The sequence below is a fragment of the Falco punctatus genome (genome assembly GCF_963210335.1).
Source record: "Falco punctatus genome assembly, chromosome: 2".
Classification (NCBI taxonomy): Eukaryota; Metazoa; Chordata; class Aves; order Falconiformes; family Falconidae; genus Falco; species Falco punctatus.
This window is the reverse complement of record NC_137581.1, coordinates 1,054,376-1,074,649: the sequence shown is the minus strand read 5'-3', so window position 1 is coordinate 1,074,649 and position 20,274 is coordinate 1,054,376. Positions and strand designations below refer to the sequence as shown.

Here is a 20,274-nt window from a genome sequence, read left to right as displayed (position 1 = left end):
GATGCTTGGGCAACTGAACTCAGATGCACCCCACACACGCTGTATTTCACCCATCAAAAAGCAATTTACCTTTTAAATTTATATAAACCACTGGAACAGCACCATGTAGGACCACATTATATTGTGACAGGAAGGAAATACGTTGCTTCTTTAGTAGAAAGGCGGGGGAAATGGATTTACATAGCATTCTCCAGACAATGAGGTTTTGAACTCTGGGGGTTTTAATTTCAGCATTGTTTGTGCAAACATGCTCCATCACAGATTTAGCTAGAGGCTGTGATGGGTCTTTCATCCCAGCCTGCAGATAAAGCCCCTGTTATGGGGTCAGCGAACAGAGACCTTCAAACCCTGCGTCTCCGTCCGAGAACACTCTGGGATGGAGGTAATCAGAAAACCAGTGTTCCCCTTTGCCTCGCTGAATAAGAGAGGCGTTGTTCAGGGATACAGGTTAGGTCTGTGGCAGAGCTGCTTGCAAGAGATTTTATTTCATCTACCTGCAAAGAAGCTATGAGAAAAATGTGGTAGGTTCCTCTTGGTCTGGAGAAATAGAGAGATATCACATGAAGGTGTTTAATATTAACTGGGCTAGGGCAGGTGTGAAAGGTTTGATTGTGTGCCCCTCTCTGTTCATATATAAACATCACCTCCAAAGTCACAATAATGTGGCTAAAGCCTTGCATAGGCTGGAGCAGGTGAAAGTCCTCCTGGAGGGAGCTGCATAGATGATCATTTTTGTCAATAAAGATAGATTTCTGTGTTGGCATCAGGGGTGTAAGGCATGAACCCAGACCTTCCCATGCTCGATGATGTGCAGGTGCAAAACAAAGGCCTCATTGAAAGTGTTTGATTAATGTTTTTGGTTAAGAGAAAAGAAGGGGTGGACAGGCAGGGAGCAGAAGGAAGCATTGCAGCTCTGTTTGCACGGGGAAGCTGGCAAGTGGCTCTTGGGAGGATGCTGGGGTTTGCTTTCCAAGATGGATGTGATGGGAGCTCCTCCAGCAAAATCCACTGTGATGCAAGCAAGGTCTGGCCTTCATACTCATCCTCTCCAACTCTTGGGGCCAGATGCTATCAGAATAATTTCTGGTAAAGCTCCTCACGAGGGCAGGAAAATCTTGCTTACACAATGACAAATATATTTCTTTCGTTGCTGTTTCAGTCACCTTTGTTCAGTAAATGAACCACATCTAGGATCTAGAAAATGCTGTTAAACACAGTCATTTTGACTGATTTAGTTCAGAGATGGCTTTACCTATGTGCCCTGAAGTTCTCACAATGTATCCAAACACAGTCTGGCAGTAGGTGGATAGCTATTCCCACCTACAGCTAAATGCGCATTTCAAAAAAGGAATTGCAGGCTTGAAATTGGCTCGGTTGCCACCGATTATATATTCAGGACTGGATTTTCCTCCCTTAAACTACCTTCATTCAGGGAATCACCAGATAGTGGGGAGGATGCTGGTTTAATGGCTTTAAAAAATGGAGGAAAAGGATCCTTGGTGGTGCCTAGATGTCCCCTTCCAGGAGCAAAGGGCTTCAATATGATCTTAATTCATCTCTTTTCATATATGATGCGGTGTGTAACCATCTCAGAGTGGTCTGGCTGCGTCTTCCTGGCCCTTGAGCACTGCGGGCAGAGTTGCAGGACCAAAGACCTGTCCCGTCTGTATATTCATCATCTGTGTGATGCTGGTTTGTGTGGCTAGAGGGGAGGAAAAGAGATGGAAGCTGGTACCAAGAGGATGCACGGATGGGTCTTGGGAATGCCGTGCATTTCATCCCAGCGATGAGTGCTGCTGGCTGGGTCGGCGTGCTCAGTCACTTTGGTTTTCTGTCCACCTTCCTCCTTCAAACATCTTCATGTGGACACCAGATGTACGCTTTCTGCTAACAACACGTAGCTGGCGTCAACAGGCGCGTGTTTCGTGAGCGAGGCCATGTGCAGCCTGTAGGTGGATGGGGAGTGAGATGTCTGGTCTAACTCCCCACCCCTCGGCCGAGCTGGAAGGGGAGCCACTAGTTGAGAATTATATCCAGTATTTATTGTACTGCTTCACTAATTGAACGCAGCCATGAATGTCTCCAGCACTCGTAGGCCTTTGGTAATGGAGGCCGATGTGTGAGGCGGTATGGGATGTTGTACCAAGGCATGCCTTTTTTTAATTCCTCTGTAGCAGACCTGTATTTGTCCTGTGCTTCGTACTAAGAGCAGGAGCTGAGGCTTATAGATGGGTTCATTACTTCCAATTGTGCATTTAATGTGGGAAAAAATGCAAAGAAATGAAAGGTCAAAAGCTTGGGATACAGGACTGAAACTTGCCACCAGCTCAGCTTTGTGGCAATGGCTGTCCTTCTCAATTAAGATGTCTGTGCAAGATCATGCACCACTTCCCACCTCACCTGCATCCAGGAGGCTGTGGATAGACTGCTCAGACCCGTGTTTCTTCAACCAAGCCTTTTGAAGGGCTGTGGCACTTGCCCAGGAGCTGTTTGCGTAAGACATTGCTATCAGGGCTTCAGATGGAAAGGAGGGCACAGGATGCTCTTCATCCTGAGAAACCCTGATGGAGACAGGCATCCCACCTTGCCATTGGGCCACCATCACCACAAAGATTCCTTCTGGCTCCTCCAGATCTTCTCATCTTTCGACAACCACCCTCTCCCCCTCCTCCATCCTTTTGTTGCCTCTTTGCCCATCTGAAGGCAATCAACACTTCCTGCAACCCACTTGTTTGGACCTTGCTAGCTTTATCCTTACTCTCTTCTGAGTTTTCAGAGTCACTTACTGGGGAAGTTCATACTTTGCTCCTGAGGAATCGATTGGGAGGATGGTGATGGAGAGGGGGATGGGGCTGTGATAGCCAAGGGCATGCCCAAGTGCTGGTTAACCCTTGCCCAGTGCTTGTTCAACTGCCTGTCCAAGGGCAGGACTGCACCTTTCAATTTATGAAAGGAGAGGGACTACCTCATGTGACTGACCTGATAAAACATCTTATGGCCTATTCTGCATTTATTTATATAAAACAGCCTATATTTAAATACCATTCCTGCAGCAGAGGAGCACCTAGTTTGCCATAAAGACATCAAATGGGGAGACTTCTGCTTCTGTTTATCACTTCCCCCAGTCATTTCTCCTAACAGCTGAAAAAATGCTCATTTGTCTTCTCAATTGACTTTGCTGTTGACTTCCAGCCACTCTGTCTATGTGGAGATGTGCTCAGGGCTAATTTTATACTGATGACACGCCACAAAGTATTTTATTCTGATGGTGGGGAAAGGATGCAGGGTGCTGACTGTAATTCTCTCTTCCAGACTGTGCCAGGATAAAATCCGTCCTTTGCTTTTGGATGTTTTTTTTTCATGACTGGACTATCAATATTGTTATACTTTCTCCCCCCACCGGAAGACTTCACTGCGGTGATCAGGGGAGGCTGAGGGTGGCTGGGGCCTGATTTACCTGCAGCAATAATCCATGTCAGTGACTTTCCTCTTATTTAAGTACATTCATCACATACATACATACATCAACCGTCCTGAAAGGGTTGCGGGGCTGCTGGTTAACCTACTACAGAGCAGGCAAACACAGCTATTGTGCAAACAGCCGAAGTGTTTCCTGATTTAGCAGACAAATATCTTCATCTCTAGTTGCTGGGTAACATTCACATACTTGCCCTCAATGATCTCTTCAGGGCTCAGAAGTCCACCACCGCTCCTGCTGCAGGGACGGGTACCTTGCACGGGCTTGTTGGGGCAGACCGATGAGCGAATAAAATGTGAAGGAGAGGTTGAAATACAGAGGATGGAACAGCAAAAGAGTTCTGCAAGTTCTCCCTGTAAATGTTATTATGGTAAAATAATTGTGCCTAAGGGGATGCTTTGCAATCAACACCCTCCTTACACTTATTACAGGCACAAAGGCCCGGGAGAAAGAGTTAGGAAAAAGCACCTTAATGAAAGTATTTGCAGCACAAACACAGGAAAGCGCAGATCTCCCTCCTGTTTGCCCTGCATTCCCTGAGTGTTTGCATGGGCAAAACAATAGCGTGTCCCTTACCATGCTTCCTTCCCCTCCCCAAGGCTGGTCAGATTCTGCTGGCTCTGGGGCAGCCGCGATGGGGATTTGCCTCCCGCTGGCTCCGCTGCCGGGCACGGGCAGGCAGGCAGACAGACAGACCTACACGTCTTGGCTCGCTTCCCGCCGGACGGCTTCTAGATAAATTTGGCCTTGCTTTTTTCATGCTTCGTTTTCTTCTCCTGCAAAATGGAGACAGTATGGCAAATCTCCGAGCCTTGCTCAGTGCCCTCCATCCAGATGTGGCATCGTCAATTAATTGGATGTTTGTTCCTTGCTCTTCCCCATAAAGCCAGCCATGGAGGAATCCGCTGTGCTTTCACCGTACCCTGTCTTGTTTCCCAAACCTTGCTGTTGCTACCCTGCCACCCCTCAGCACAGCAGCAAAAGCTAAAAAGCAACATCCTAAGTGTTCTGGCGTATTGGGGAGGAGCAAGGTACCCTGTGACACTAAAAAAGATCCATGGCTGGGTCACCAGAAGGGCTCAGGCAAGTGTTTCTCCAGCAAAGACTTCCCTCCTGTGAGCCTGGAAAGGGGAAGAGGGTTTTTTCTCTGGTTACGGAAGGGATGAATTCCGTGGAGGGGGGTGATGCTGCAGTTGAGGACACTTTACCCCCTTCCCTTCATTCCCACTCCCACAGGAAACTGCAGCATCTCCTTCACCCAAAATACCAAAGTGCCGCCTCCTCTAAGACTTTGCACGTGATGCCCTTCTGCATCGCCAGATCCCCAGTCTCGTATTTCCCTGCCAGAAAAGAAAAATTTCCCTTCTGGACCGATTTTTCCTTCCCATAAGCGTATAATGAAACGCTTTCAGGATGTGGTGTGAAATCTGCCTACGCCTGAAACTCACCCCTGGTTTAAAGCATCAGCACTGAGACGGGTCCTAATGGAGCAGCTTAAATAAAAAGTGATTGCACACAGGAGTTCAAAGGATTTTAATGAGGGTGTTGTAGGTGCATCATTTTGAAATGAATGTGGCTGGGGACATACGGTGAGGAATGGGCACAGCAGAAATCCTAGCCGTGCCGAAGGGAGATACTTAAAAGAGTTTTGAACATTCAAGACTCTAAGCATGGGATAAGGAACTTTTATAAATCTGAAAACAACTTTCCCAATCCAAAATTGCATCTATTTTCCTAGAAGCTGTCTCAAAATTTGCATGAAATTTCCTTCCGTTGGCTGCTCATGACTTTTTTTTGACATTGCACAGCCTTTAGCAGTCTAAGTGCTGCTAGCAGCAGGGGAAGGATGGTCTTTGTGCTCTTCATTCCTCTTTTCACAGCTGCTTGGAGGTGGCTTGAAAAGGAAACCTTCCCCAGCCCTGCATCCCCGGCGGGAGCCTGTGTCCAATTCAGATGGCCGAGTCGAAGAAATATGCTGAAAATGTGCGTACTCTGATTCTTTTTGGAGGCATTTTCCTCAGCAAATGGATGCTTAAAAAGCAAATTGCTGGCTGACGTTAGGAGCAGCTGCAGTGTTTCTGGAACCTCACAAGTTAGAAGAGTATTTTCTCCCGGTGCCAGAAGAAAATATTTTTCCCTTTATCTTACAAATGGCTGAACTCTTTCTGCTGAAATTAAAAGGAGACCATCCCTAGGCAGACACCCAAGCATGTAAAATGTCATCCCCACTGTTTAAAGTCTGGCAAAGTCACAAGGATCTACAGTCACGACTTTATATGCCTCGAAATACCTGCATCTGCCCTGTACCCTGCTGCACAGCCACCCGCGAGCCTGCAGGAAAACACAGCCTAAAGCTCTGGACCCAGCAACCAGGCAGCAAATAAAATGCTCCCACAGGATATATTTTCATCAGGATTTAAAATAATCACAGCTCTAAGGGACTTCTGATTTTGAAATGCCTGCCGTCAGCAGTACTGTAAGGAACGGTGTTTGGCAAACAGCTACCAGGACCGCTGCCCGTAACGCTGCCTGTAACGCAGCCCATATCTCTTCTGCTGGGGCTGAGGCTCGTCACTTTGGATCAGACTTTATATTCTGATTTTTTGCCTCCAGTCTTTTCCTGCAGGCAAGGTTTCCCTGCTAGTGGGTGCAGCTTCTTGGTTTATTTCTGCACTCCTTAGGAAAAGAGACAGTTGCTAGTGAGCCATAGGTGTTGTTTGTCTCGGTAAAGATGAGCCTGGCATCTGTCTCACACTTGCTTGTTATTTTCACAGCAGATCTCCTCCTTTTGCACCATTTGGACCGTGCACTCCTCCGGAGCTGGCTCGGAGCGTGGGCCAACATGGTGGAAAATGGCCAATTTGCAGAAAGAAAGAGATCCGTTGCTCTCAGGTGAGTATTTTGCCACCCTGCATCAAGAAAGGCAGGAAGTTGACAGCAAAGATACAGTTCAGTTTTTGTCCACAGTGCCGGGCAGCCCTGGACATCCTTCTCGCCCTGATTCACCCATACTGTTGAAGTGTGTAGAAAACAAGTTCTGAGCACGGTGTAGACACATCAGCGCTCATCCTTTCCCCAAACTGGTACAACTTGAGGATGCTACTCCAGGATTGCCATAGTGTGTAGGTCAGGTCCAGGGAACCCATCCATGGTGCACCTACATGCTTGGGAGATGGGGATCTAATATAAGACCAAGTGCAAGTGATGAAAATGGAGAGAAAAATAAATGGTGGGTGAGTTGGGAAGGGCACATTTACAGGAGCAGGAGTAATCTGTCCCTGATGCTTTTCACCCTCCTCTGTCCTCTCACATGAGAGCACCCTGCTGCGCAAAGCATCCCTCCTAGCAGGCTTTGAGACATGATTGCCTTCGATATAAATACCAAGAAACAGAAATATGAATGATGTATTTTCCCTTGTGACTCCACTCCTGGCTGCCAAGCAGGGATTTACTGGTGCCCAGTTAACAGCAGCCCGGGGTGCGCAGGGCCGTGCGTTTGCTCTAACTTGCAGAGGTTTTCCAGGCTGGCTTTGTATTTTAGCTACACTCTGTGTGTGTGTATGTACATGTTGCTCCCCGGGCGGGACAATTTCCAGACATCCCAGTTCAGAGGAGGAAGATGAAGGTGATGTGTGGCAATGATGCGTGATGAAGCTGAGGGGTCGCTGCCCTTTTTGGGGCTCAGCCTTTCCAGACCCCACAGTGCAGTGCCAAGCCCTGCCTCCCCAGCAGAGCCCAGGTTTGGGGCAGCACCGGGGAGGGGGGGGGGGGGGGGGGGGGGGCATGTCTTTTCCCTTGGCAGGGGTGCCCCAACCTTCCTATTAGCAGGGGACCCCCCAAACCAGACCCCATGGGGCACCCCACGGCGGGGGGTGTTGCTGCCAGTCGGGTGCATCTCCGCAGGGACACACACACCCTCCAAAAAAACCCCCACCAACCAACCAAACCAACAAAACCCAAACGCAGAGGGGCTCCAAGCCTTCGGGTGCAGCCTGCCTCCTGCCTCCTCTTCCTCCCGCCGCCGCCGCCGCTGCCCGGGGCGGAGCCGCCCGCCCCAGCCCCCGCCCCTCTCCCGGGAGCGGGCGGCGGAGCCGAGCCGAGCCGAGCCGGGCTGCGGGGACAGGGACGGGGACGGGGACAGGGTGGTGGCACCTCCGTCTTCCCTCCCGGCCCTTCGGGGTGCCCCCATCCAACCCTCTGCCAGGGGACGGCGGCCTCGGGGAGCATCGCTCGGCGGGGCAGCGGTCCCCCTCCCTCGGGGCTTGGCGACCTGGAGGATTTCCCAGAGGCAGCAGGTAAAGGGTTGGACTGGTTAGACTGGAAGGAGCGGGTGGCCTTTTGCACCCCCCTCCCGTCCCTGCCTGCCGGGCGAGGGGGGTGCCGGGTGCCCCGGAGGAGGGGGAGATGCTGAGCCGCGGGGGTGGGGGTGCGTGTCGGGTGTGTGACAGATATGCCAGGTTTGACCCCAAAGGGTGATCTGTTGTCTAGAAAGGTGTGTCCCCCAGAAGGTGTTTCTGTGCCCTCCGTTCCCCCCAAAAACAGTGTTTGTCCCCCCATGGGTGGCTCACCTGGAGCATCCCAAGCAAAGCTGGGATGTGATGGGGTGCTACCCTGTGGTGGGGGCCATGGGTGGGCACCCAGGTGGGAAGAGGTCCCACCATAACCTCCGGGGTCTCCAGGACCCCCCCCGCTGGCAGTTGGCAGGGTGTGGATCTGGTCACCCCCTTTTCTCCTTTAGGCCCTACTGGTTTTACAGGTAACGCTTCATTTTTATACACCACTCTCCGAATAATGACATCTGCAGTGTCCCACTCCCCCGGCGTTGTCCAACACCATAAAATCCTGAGGCAGCAAAATCCCAAGAGGGATTTATTGCCGCTAGCCCGGCTGGAGCAGCACCCTGCGCCCGGCCAGCACCCAAACTCTCCTAGCACCCTCTGAGAATGCAATAGCGATGCCCTGTATGGCTCCTGTTAAGGACCCTGAGAAAGATTGAACGTGGAGGGTATTATTTTGTCTTGATGCTTGGCAAAGAAATTGCTTGAAAAAAGGAGTAATTCAGGGAAAAAGTGGGAAAAATTTAATCTCATGGCTGTTTTATTGAAGCTCCCTCCCAAGTCCCGTATATTCACCGCCTAGAAAACTGGGCATTGAGGACTTGCAGTGGAAATGTGAGCCTTCCTCTGGAAAAGGTCTGTTGTAGCAATTCCTGATGTTGAAGCTGTGAAATTTCACCCCTGGCAAGATGGAAATGGGGATTCTTCAGCCAGAAAAAAACTGGCTTTGTCAAACTGGCCGTGCTTTGGGGTTTCAGGGGTGGGTCTGTACAGGCACTATTATTACTTGTAATCGTGTTGGCTTAAGGGTTATTTTGGGGCTGGAAAGGGATTACGGATAGATGATCGGAAAGTTGTGACCACACTGCATGTGAAATTAAAAAAAAAATAAAAAAAAATTATGGTTCTTTTTGCTGGGTCTTTGTCCCTGTACGAGGGAAAACGAGTGCTCGCTCAGTACGCCCGTACAGGTTTTTCTCCGTTAGAAAGTTACGCCATGCATGAGGAACGTTAAAGCCGACTACGCCGTTCGGATGCTGTATTCTCCTCAGGGTGCTCCCAGCTGCCAGGAAATTTAGACTGTTGCTTATTAGTGAGCAAAAGTTAGACCAGTGTTTGTTTTTAAAGAGCTTTTTTGGGTTTGGATCACACAAGGATGCAGGATAAATGCCTTCTACCTTCTTTCCTTCTTATAAATTGCTAGCTTGCACTTGGCAGGTGTGGCTGGGGAAAAGCTGAAGTAAATGGATTTCCTGCCTTGCATTTTGTCTGGCATGTCATCAGATTGCTATGGAAAGCGGCCCATTAATGCATTATACAGCCTTTACCCACCTGAGCAGTGATGCATCCTGAATCCTTAAAGCCTGCTATTTTAACATGTTTACCTCTGTCAAGACTTGAAGCGTCTTCACACCGATATCCCAGCAATATTTAGTTGCGGAATATTTCTCTCTGATATAGAAGGTGCTTCTTCAATGGCAAATACAAGCTCTGCTTCGAGGCAGAGTTAATTTTAGAGTGGGTGTCTCTGTCAAGCTGTACTTTTTCTATTAAATAAGCATGTTCTGCACGTTATGCTCTTCCCTGCAATGAATTCTGTAGAAGGTGAAGCATGACTGATGTTTGTCTTGTGTGTTGACAGCGAGCAGCACAAAGAAAATGAGTTCTGGTTAGATCAATTTATTTGGTGTTGGGTTGTAGATTCATAAACTGCTGCCTTGGAATTAATGATAAAGGTTTTAGATTTTGCAAGGCAACAAATTGCTTTGATGAACCAGGAAGATTATAATGAGATACTGAACCAGCTGCAAGGGCTGGGGACTGTTTGTTGTACTTTTATCCATAAACTGCCATGTGTTTATTTGATCTCAAGTAGCTGCATTAAAGTTGCCATGGTGTTTCACACTGCTCAATGCCAAAATCAGTATATTTAGGTGGTTTTGGTGTGTTTTTTTGTTTTTGTTTTATATGGGTTACAGTAACTCACGGTTGCAAATGATGTTGTAGGTTGAGGTCAGGATGCACCGGTAGCGGGTGGCTCATTCACCTTGTTGTTTGCTTGGAGGCACTTTGATGCTCACAGGTGGTGGAAGTTAGATCTCAGTCCCCTTTTAACAGACACACCTATGGGCAATGTTGTCCTTTAACTTGCTTTGTAAGTCCTAACAAGGGTAAAGATGAAAGGGTATGGTTGCACCTTTGAAACACTTGTGGCATTGCTGCCCTACAGCCACAGGCTGGTGCGTGAGGGTGTGGTTATCGCTGACATTGAGTGCTGGGGTTGGATGTGGATGGGCACTTGGGGCTCCTTCTCAGAGCAGCTTTTCTACAAACACAGGGCGTAGAAATATGCTTTCCCTGGAGGCTGTAATGCTGGTTTGAAACTCCTTTTTCTTGAGAAGCTGTAGCCAGAGGGGCCATGCTCCTGTCCAAAAGCCTTTTAATGAGATGCTTTGCACCTTCTTGCTGATACTGAGATGAAGTGATGGGACCCACCTGGTGCAGCCACTTGGCTGTGGCCATAAAAAGGCTTCGTTAGGTTGCAGTAGCTGATAATTACATTTCAAGGGGACCACGTGGTGGTAGTTCACCCTCGTGCAGAAAAAGCAAGTGCTGCTGGTGTGAGGAGGCTGTAGCTGCTCTCTGCTTTGTTGGTGTTAACTGTGGCTGTTGTGGGGTGAGTGGTGTCTCAGTTTTTCTCCTTGTAGTAGGGCATTTGCTCAGGGCTGCTGCTCTTCTAAAATCGTACTGATGAGCTGGGTGTGAAGCTGAGCAGTTCCTTCTGCTCAGGAGAGGGCAGTGTCACACCAACGCGCTTTTCCTTGCCCATGCTGAAATAGCTGTGGAGATGACAACTTTTGCCCATCCAGGGATTCAGGAGGGTCTTGGTGGGGGGCAATATCCAGTGTGGGTGTGGGACCCAGGCACCTAATTCTGCTGCCCTTCTTCCTCAAGCAAAATGTTCCCCTTCTAGCTGTGCTCTCTGGTGGCTTTCCCATGTCTGAATATGCTGCTGGTGTTTAACAGACCTTTGTAAGAATATCCTAAGCGTGATGCTGGGAAAGGGGATTTAAAAGACTGTTTATAGCAGTTGCTTTTGCCTGCTAGCCTCTATATAAACAGTGATTAGATACAGCTACTTTAATGCATGTCTTGACTTTCAAAAAAAAAAAAAAAAAATGCAAACCCTCGTGCAGTGGTGTCTAGCAATGCTGCTTTTTCCTCTTTTGCTGACCACTGTGTTCTCCTCACTTCCTTCAAAAATACCCACAGATACTGGCAGGGCAACTGCCTGAACGTTTGGTTAAATAGTCTGTCATTGCTCAATAACCTGAAAAAAGGGCCTTGTTTTTATATGTAATTAAATATTTGTATAAAATTTCTGCCAAGGAGTGGTTTCAAGGTACAGAGTGTTCCCCTGAAGGGTATTCAAACAAGGACCTTCTTGGGTGGCAACTGGAAATTTTTCTGTGATCATGCCTATCTCGACACATCGTGTGTTTTCACATGCTGAATCTATTACACGTTGTGACTGAGATCTGTCTCTTTTGCCTGCCTGGTCTTTGGGCAGGATCAACTTTATGAAAAAATGTTTCTTTTGTGAATATATTTTTGCACCAGTGGATTTTTCTGGGGAGGGGATTGTGGCTCTTGATCCATGTAGTGCTGAAGTGAGCTGGTGTTTTTGTTTTTGGTTTTTTTTTCTCCTGGTTGAAGGGTGGAATGGTGATAGGAGGGAGGCAGATGGCACCTTTCCTGGGGTGATGTGCAAATCTGGGCACCAGCTCAGTCACCGGGCCCACATGTCTGTGCAGTCCTGCTGGTGGCTAATCCCTTCCTTGGAAATAGCTCTTACTGGTTTTAATGTAATTCCTTAGTCATAACAAAACTGAATCCTCCTGCTCTCTAACCACTGTGTCTGTGTCGCTGACTGCTCGGGAGCCAGGCTTTGCCTGGTGCTTGGGGTCCAGGCTGCTGGATCCCAGAGGGCTTGGAGGTGATGGACTGTGAGCTTATGCTGCTCTTGTCTGGAAATGCTCAAAATAATCTGTTTCAATTTCAGATTTACCGTGTGGCACTGTGTGAAAGCAGCTTCTATCTTACACTTTTCCCCTTAAAGCAACCTTGCCTTTTATTTATTTCTTATAATCCTGCAATTTCTCTTAAACTCTGCTGTAACTTGTAAAATCTCTTTATAAATGTCTGGCCCCTGCATTTTGCTTACCTCCCCCCCTCCTTGGTGAGCTGAAATGAAACTTCTCCCTCCTCCAGCCTGAGGTTAGATGCACAGTGCAGAAATATTCCGGTTGCCTGCTGTTTTTAGCTGCACCAATTTTCAGGCTCACACTTGCACAGGTTGCTCAGGAAGCATCTTGCATTGGCCTTAAATAGCACAAGGTGAAGACCAGAGTTTTCTTTAATAGGTATTTTGGGTGTAGCATTTAAAAAGATGTAGCGGACTGGCTGTACCCTTCGATGTCCAAGCATTCTTCTGAGCCATTCTAATAGATTATATCTTGGGCCACTTATTTGATGAATCTCTTGAGTTGACAGTCACCTAATCATAAAGCAAATTGCCTGGGTCTAAAACCAAATCAGTGGTCTGATTGCCTACTGCAGAACTGCAGCAAAACAAATGTATTAAATTTTCAGATTGCAGATGGCTACAGCCCCATGGCTAGCAGTTGGGACTTGGTACCTGAAGGTTGTGGGGTGGCAGGGTGATGTTCTGGGGGCTCCACGGGGTAGTCAGGAAGTAGGTCTAATCCTGGGGCAGGTCACTTAACAGCTTGGAGAGGATTTGGAGCTTGTGTCTAGGCTTGCTGTCCTACTAAATTCTCTAGGACCTTACCAGGGGGAGGGCAAAAACCTGGTGTTAAGGGGCAGGCTTGGACTTTCCAAGGTGTCTCTTGTGGGTGACTCCATCTGAAACCCATGTGCTGACTGCAGGGCTGTTTTCTGAGCAAAACCTTGGAGAGTGGTGGTAAAACTGGGATGTATTCAGGGCTATGCCTCAAGTTCCCTTGCTGTGCCCAGCCCTTCTCCATCGCGCTGCCAAGGGGCAAGATGGGGCTGGGGGCTTCCCAGATCAAGTTAAGTGGAGGTGCTCCTGGTGCCCAGACCTGGTCTCTGAAAGGGACGGGGAGGGCTTAGGCTTGTTTACAGCGATCTACCACAGCGGTGAGGTCACCCTGTGATATTTGGGTGGATTTTTTTTGTGTGTGTTTTTTGTGTTTGGTTGGGGGTTTTTTGCCAAGAGGTAATTAATGCTTTCCTTGGGATTAAAATGTTTCCTTTGTGTCTCAGCTGTTAATGTAGTTAAGGAGTCATCCAACCCTTTGACCTTTGAGACAAAAAAGGCTTTTTTTGAGAAGAAGAGTAAAACCAGTGTGTCTTTCTTGTATGAAGAAGCCCCATAAAGAAGTTTCCTGAGGCTGTCAAGTAGGTGATGTGTTGTAGGCAGTCGCCTGTTCCAGCAGTGATTGTTTGCGGGTCTTGTGGGAATCTCGGTGCCAATCTACCTACTAATTATTTATGCCGCTTGTCTATGAGACCTTAAACTATCAAACCTATTGCTGTTTGATACCCAGCAAACAGGCAGCACTCGTGTCCTGCTCTGGGTGTCCAGGCAGAAATCCAGCTGCCTGATTTGCTCCATTTCTCTCCAGCTTTTTGGGCTGTGATTTCCCCATCCCTGGCTGTGAACTGACTGTTTGAGCTTAAGAGATCTGCGCTATAGTAATGGCTGAACAGTCCTTGTAACCTGTGGATGGTTCTGAGCTTGTTGGGGGCCCTGGAAACTGTCAGGCCAAGAGGTAAGGCAAGACCTATGGCTTCTCAAAATGTTATTTTTAGATGCATTCCTGTTCATATGCAAATTATGTTTATCGTAAAGGATTGCTCTGCACTTAGTACACTGAACTTCTAAGCCCCACTTTCCAGCTTTTACAAGGAAATCAAAATGCCTGCCAAAACCAGATGTATTATGCTCACAGGCTCAGTCCTATGAGCTCCTGAGCCACTTATGATGTTGCATTTGATGCTCTGTAAATATATAATGGTGGGTGGCTCTAATTTTAGGGGTGGTTTACCCCCCCCCGCTTGGGCTTTGGCATTAGCTTCAGAAGTTGCTGGTGTCTGACAGCCTGCAAGCTTTGTGCAGTTGTGCTTGTCTTCTCCTCTGTTTCTGCTCCTGCCCAAAATCTGGAGCAGAATCAGTGTTGGAAATGAAGCAGCTAAACTCATATTTAGCACTGAGTTAATCACTGAAATGCAGAGTTCTTGCGGTCCTCATTAAAAGCCTAATTTAAAGTGCAAGGTTGACAGCTCGGCTGGAGATACTTTCCCTTATCACAAGTATTTCCTAATCTGTCTCCTTTGCGTCAGGGTGGCTTTTTTTGTTTGGATCTCTTGCTCTTGGAGAGGTGTATGTTAAAGGAATGCAGTGTACTTGTGGGTAAGACAGCTGTATATGCTAAAATGTTAATGTGGTGGGAATAAGCATGCTCTGGTGTCCCTTATGCTGGCAGGCAAGCATTTGTGCCTCGCAAGGTCACACCGCCACATAGATGCGTGTTCCCGAAACGCAAACTGTGCAGGTTCTCCTTATACAGTTTTGCTTTGCAAAGAAAAATAAAGCTGCTTGTGGGATTATAGCAATAAAGCTGTTGTCCCTGAAAGCATGGGCAGGAGCGGTGTGGATGAAGGCCAGCATCTGAAGAAATGTCCTTCCTTGCATTTGTACCCAGGCAAGTGTCAGGCCTGCAGTGTGCTGTGGTTTCTGCTCTGGTCCTGAGCTTGCATGGAGCGTGAGGAGTAACGTGGGCAACAAGGAGCTCAAAATTTGCTCTGTGGTTTGCTAGACCTCTTGAGCTGGAAGGGACTCTCTTGGGTGCAAGGGGGTCTTTGTGCCTTTTGTGCAACCCAGTCCTGAAAAGCCTTTGGGGAGGGTGGGCATCTCTCCTGCTGTCACAGGAGCTGTGGTGAAGGCAGTAACCTGTTCAGCTTCCTCAATGTTGTCAATGGGACCAGCACATATAATTTGGAGCCTTTAAAAATAAAAAAACAGTCCACCCAGTGCACCTTGCATTTGATGATGAGGATTTAGCATCTACCGACCTTTTTCATCTGCTTCATTTAAGGCTAAAGTCTTCAACTGAAGCAAGCTGGAAGCTGTGAGCATTGTCTGAAGGGAGATGGACGTATCACAGCTCCGTTAACCTGATGTAGTTTGGAAAATTGCTCTCCCAGTGGAAGGATGAGAGTGTTAGGGTGGAGGTGGGTGGTGTCGCCAGCGGGGATGTAACCAGTACGGGGAACCTGGGTGCAATGCTATCCTTGCAGTACCCCAGAGTCTTGTGAAGCCATCATGCCTGCTGGCACCTGTGGGGTTTGGGCCCATGCTTGGTACCCGCTTAGAGAGCAGCACAGACCAGTATCTTTCTCTGGGCAGTGAAGAAGACCACAAAGAAGCTGTTTAATAGTCTCTCTTTTTTTTTTTTTTTTTTTTTTTTTTTTTTTTTTTTTTTTTTTTTTTTTTTAAGGCATAAAAAACATGGCAGGAATTCACACAACCACTTGCCGTAGCTCGATGGGTACTGGTGAGTGATCCCATGTGGACTAATGAAGTAGATGGGAGATCCCAGCACAGGGCAGAACACCCTGCCAGAAACTGGGGGAAGTGGGAGGCTTTTACTGTGTTGGTTTTGGGGGGTGGTTTTTTTTGTTGTTGTTGGGTTTTGGTTTTTGGGGTTGGTTTTTTTTCCTCTCCAGGAGAGATTAAAATAAATGGCCTCTGGCTAGGAGTTGTCAGAGCTCTTGGGGAAATATGTGTACGTAGAGCAAATCTGAATGTACCTATTTGTCTTCTCCAAAAAGAAAGACAGGGTGCAAGCTGTGGATCTCAAATGCAAGGGCTTCCAGCCTTCAAAACCTGCTCTGTTGTGCTGCTCCTCTGCTGGGTCTGTTGTGCAATTCTAGCTCCACCAAATGTTGCTGCTGGCTAGGAATGCTGTTTGTTAGGGCTCACCTTTGTGGAGGTGTTGCAAACGGCTTGCCTGCTGCAGTCCATCTGCCAGACTGGGAAAGCTTTGGTGCACACTGATCTTGAACCATGCTTGGCTGAATACCAATATACTGGGAAGCCTTAATGATGCTGGTGACCTGCCTCAGTGTCACCTGGAGCGGGGTGAGAAATGCCTTGGCTGGTGGATGGGCCCTTCTGGTTGAGGGTGAGAGGTGTGGTGAGAGAGGTTGACTGGTTAATAGCAAAGCTGGATTTGAGCTGGTGACCTGAAGGCAAAGGTTCCTGCTGGGCTGAAAACCCTCTGTGGTTGTGTCATCTTGATGTGCTCGATACCACTGTATTACAGTGGGAATGTCATGAGTTAGCAGGGATGAAGCCTGTGAGTTTATTGGGAAGCTGTAACCTGATGTCCAGACTTTCTTAGACATGTCCTGTTGTGAACAGCTATAGATCCACTTCTAAGAGCAGAATAAGCTTAAACAGGGAGGGTGGGGGGAGGCTCTCTGTATTTCTAAAAGTGTCAGCTTGTAATGTTAAAACCCTCCTGTTGTGAGAGTCCTTAAATCTAAGCTTCTGAGGTAATAGTTGGGTTGTACTGAGTGCTGTATTGGACCCATGAGACAATCACTGTTGCTTTCTTGGCTTCTTCCCCCCAGCTCATGGTAAACACTGGCTTTTTCCCTATTTTCTTGAACTTTGTAGCTCAGCTGCATGTTCCCTGGGGGGACATATCTGGGCCACTGGCTTAAGGTCTGGAGTCCGCTCCGCTCCTCTCCTTGAGCAATTTGTGGGCTGGATGTAGGGCTGTTCTTGCTGGGGGCTATGGAGCTTTCGAGGGTACGTGAGGTGAGGAGCAGGGAGCCCCCGAGGTCATGAGCTTGGGCAGAGTCAAAAGATGACATGTCCACTCGTATTTCTGCACCTTCCCTTCCCAGGCATTACGTGCTTCTCTATCTCTGCTGATATTTGCAGTAGCGATAAGAAAGGCTCTGTAACAAGTGTGCTCTGTGGCAGATAAGCTCTCAGCTGGAACAGCTCTTGCGCACAGTAAGTTTTATCAGCACTATTAAAACCTTAATGGTCAGCAAGGCTTGAGAGATGTGGGTGTTTCGGGTCTTCTAGCAGTACAGAGACATCCAACAAAGAATTGTGCTGCTGCTCTGTAAGTCTCTCTCAAATGTGTTGTGTGTTTTGTTTTTTTTAAAAGGAAGTAGAAAATTTGGGGATTGAGGCTTGTAAACTGGTCAAGCATGCGCCTTAAATGCAGCTGGCTGCTTACGGTATGTTTGTGCATGTAATGAGCTGACTGATGCTTAATGAAGGTGGTAGCTGGTCTCAGTGTGGACTGAATTAAATTGAGGGAGGCGCTTTCTCACACCTCACCAGGCTGCTCTTTGCTTGGAGAAAGTGCTCCTGCAGCTCTTGTGCAACCATTGAATGTTTGTCCAGGGAGGACAGTTGTCCTAGCTTGGCTTGGTGCTCTTTCAGGACACTGATCTCTGAAGGGGTGGTGAAAACATGGGTTGAAGCTGGTAAAGGGTGCAGTGGTGTAGACCTGGGCCAGGAATCACCTGGCTCCCACCTTGATTTGGAAGCACACAATTCCCAGGAGCTCCCATGTGTTGCTTGAATGTGCTGAGATGAGTGTGGGGAATGAGTATGGGCATGTGTTGTCCCCCTCAAATCTGGGCACCTGGCTCCATGCTTGTGCAGACATCTCCATCCTCATGGGATCCGCAACTTGGAGTGTCCTCCAGAGGATAGGTGCCCACAGCTTCTCTCTAAAAATGGGATTATTGTTTATTTTCTTGTGTTAAGCTCAGAGACATATGGTGATACCTGCTTTATGGGAGAATGGTGTGATCAGAACAGCTGTGTAGAAATTTCCTTTTCCTTTTGGCATGAAGAAATGAAAATGTTCATCTCCAGCCTCTGTAAAAACTCCTTCCCCAGGAGGGATGGAGCCTGGAGGTTTAAACCAGACAGCCAAGAACAAGTCAAGGTCCTGAAAAGGGAACCTGATTCTTTGAATGCTCCTACTAGGAAGGAGAGCCAGGGTGGGAAGGCACTTTCCTTGTTTGTTTCCTCGCTGTTCATGACTCCTGCCAGCGATGCCACAGATGTACAGAAAGTCATGGGAGGGTCAAACCTGAGGTTCACCTGCTGTTGGTCATGGCAGGAAGGTCACTCTTAGGCTGCCATCCTCTTGCATGAGTGTTCCTTTTGTTGTGAACACAAGACAAATCAGTCCTCATTGTTGTCATGTGTTAGGCTGTCCCAGGCCCTACTCTTGAAGGCTTTATTTTTATCCCAGTTTTAGAATAACTTTATTTGCTTTGCTGTTGTGCTGACGTGCTGGGAGGGGTTCCCTAGGAGGGCATGAAGAAGGCTGGTTTGAACCAACTGGTGGCATGGCAGGAGATGGAGGAGGGAAGGAGCAGGGACTTGGCAAGAGTGATGCTTGCTGTAGCGTGCCGGCAGAAATCCGCCTGCCCTCTGCAGGGTGTAGGCTGGCTGGGCCGGGGCTGGGCTGAGGAACATCAGCCCTGGCTGTGCTGCAGATAGTCTGAGCTGTTGGAAGAGATGGCTTTTGACAAAAGCGGGAGCAAATGCTTCTTGTCGTTATGTGCTGCTGCGCACAAGGTCAGTGTGACCGTCTGGTTCCCAAATTGGGCAGTCGGGTTCACTTTTTCAATGAACAATTGCTTCTGCTCAGCCGTGTAATCAGCTAATAGGATTTAACACAGCATCCAGTGTTTCTAACTTGGCTTTGTGATAGCAACCTAATCCAAAAAAGCCAGAGTTAAAGTAAGTGGAAACTTGAGTTCCTGGGGCTATCCAGTTCCAGTACCTCACGGAGCAAAGCCATCTGATTGCTACCAGAATTGATGTACTAATCATTATATCTGAATTGACTCAAAATGTCATAAAGCTGGGGACAAATTGCATCTGTTGTTACTTACTATAGCTCAAACATCCCATGCTTAAGGCAGTGTCTCCTGTGAAATTTCACTTGTTCGCAATCAGAAAACACAAAGCAACCATTCACATCAAGGGAAGGTGGTTTGTAGTGATTTCAAATCCTCTTCTTATCTGGATAGCTGCTAACTGGATCCTTGACCCATTTCATACTGTTTAGAAGAAGTTTTCTTGCTTCAAGTTGGAAGTGAAATACAGCTGTGGTAGAGCCTGGGGTCAGGTCTGGGAGGAAAAAGTGAGTGGTGGTAGGAGGCAGCAGCAAGCACAGCTTACATCGTGTTACATGTAGTCTCCTTTTTAACCTTTCAGGCTCTGGCATCAGGTCTGGACCTCAGCCCAATTTATTTCCTCACATAGGTTTTCTTTCCAACCCTTTATTAGGCTCCAGAAGACAATTGTTTCCTGAGGCTTGTGGAATCCCGAGGGGCATGTGGGGAGAGGAAAACTCTTGTCTCAGTGTTGCTGTTTCATGGGAATGCACCAGTGCTTGGTCAAGAAGCTGGACTTCACATCCTCCTCGTGTGTCTCAGCTCAACCGCTGTAGTCTGCTACTGGGTGCCCATAAACTTATTGCTGCGTTTCAGTATTGCCTGAAGTAATGAGATGTTCTGCTCCTAAACTGGCCACTTCTGGTGATAGATCCCATGTGTTTGATTCCAAAAAGGCTGGCGCTTTTATTTTTTTGGAAGGAAAGGTATGAGGTAAATATTGCTTGAAACACTTGCGGCTGTCGGCTCTACTGAGCTGGCTCTTGGACATGGGTGTGAGTAAAACCCTGTTATGTCTCATGCACCATCAGGTTTAATGCTTGCTAAATGGCAGAGCTGTCGAGAAAAAGCATTGGGCTGAGACAATGTAGCTGGTATTAAAAAATAAATATAGCTTCAAGTGGCTGAGCTTTGAAATAAGTTATGCTGTGGCTGTTTGACTGGATATATAGGGACTACTGAGGTGTCTGCATTCCCCTCAAGGCTCATTGCCAGGTGGGAGATTTGGGAATTTGGAAAGGCAGCAGTTACCTGCCTGTAGGGAAAATTCTGTGTCTCAGTAGTAATAAATAGTGTCCTTCCCATGAAACACAAAGGCTGTGTTTAAAACGCTTCTACAGTTGAAATCAGCTACAGAGTTTGATCTTCTAGCTTATTTTTGTCATGTTCTAGATGATGAACAAAGATACTTCTCTTGCTTTCACAGAAGAACTGTAAAATGCTGAAAGCTCTTGGTGTCATGGTGCC

General features: G+C 47.8%; 2 protein-coding genes across 5 annotated transcripts in view; both read left to right on the top strand.

The window, feature by feature from the left end:
• Positions 1–20,274, top strand: part of LOC308058723 (uncharacterized protein) — a 97,843-nt gene that overhangs the window by 33,022 nt on the left and 44,547 nt on the right. Inside the window, exons 5-6 of the mRNA XM_080374988.1 lie at positions 5,359–5,461; positions 6,253–6,370. Coding sequence (XP_080231114.1) covers positions 5,359–5,461; positions 6,253–6,370 — 221 coding nt within the window. The remainder of the gene's footprint in view (positions 1–5,358; positions 5,462–6,252; positions 6,371–20,274) is intronic.
• Positions 7,266–20,274, top strand: part of GDPD5 (glycerophosphodiester phosphodiesterase domain containing 5) — a 173,019-nt gene continuing 160,010 nt past the window's right edge. Inside the window, exons 1-2 of one of the 4 annotated variants that reach the window (XM_080374920.1) lie at positions 7,266–7,773; positions 13,704–13,850. The gene's annotated coding sequence lies outside the window, so the exon portion shown is untranslated. Of the gene's footprint in view, positions 7,774–13,703; positions 13,851–15,613; positions 15,636–20,274 lie in introns of those variants that run through there. The other 3 variants (XM_080374918.1, XM_080374921.1, XM_080374919.1) reach the window with 3 other exon arrangements.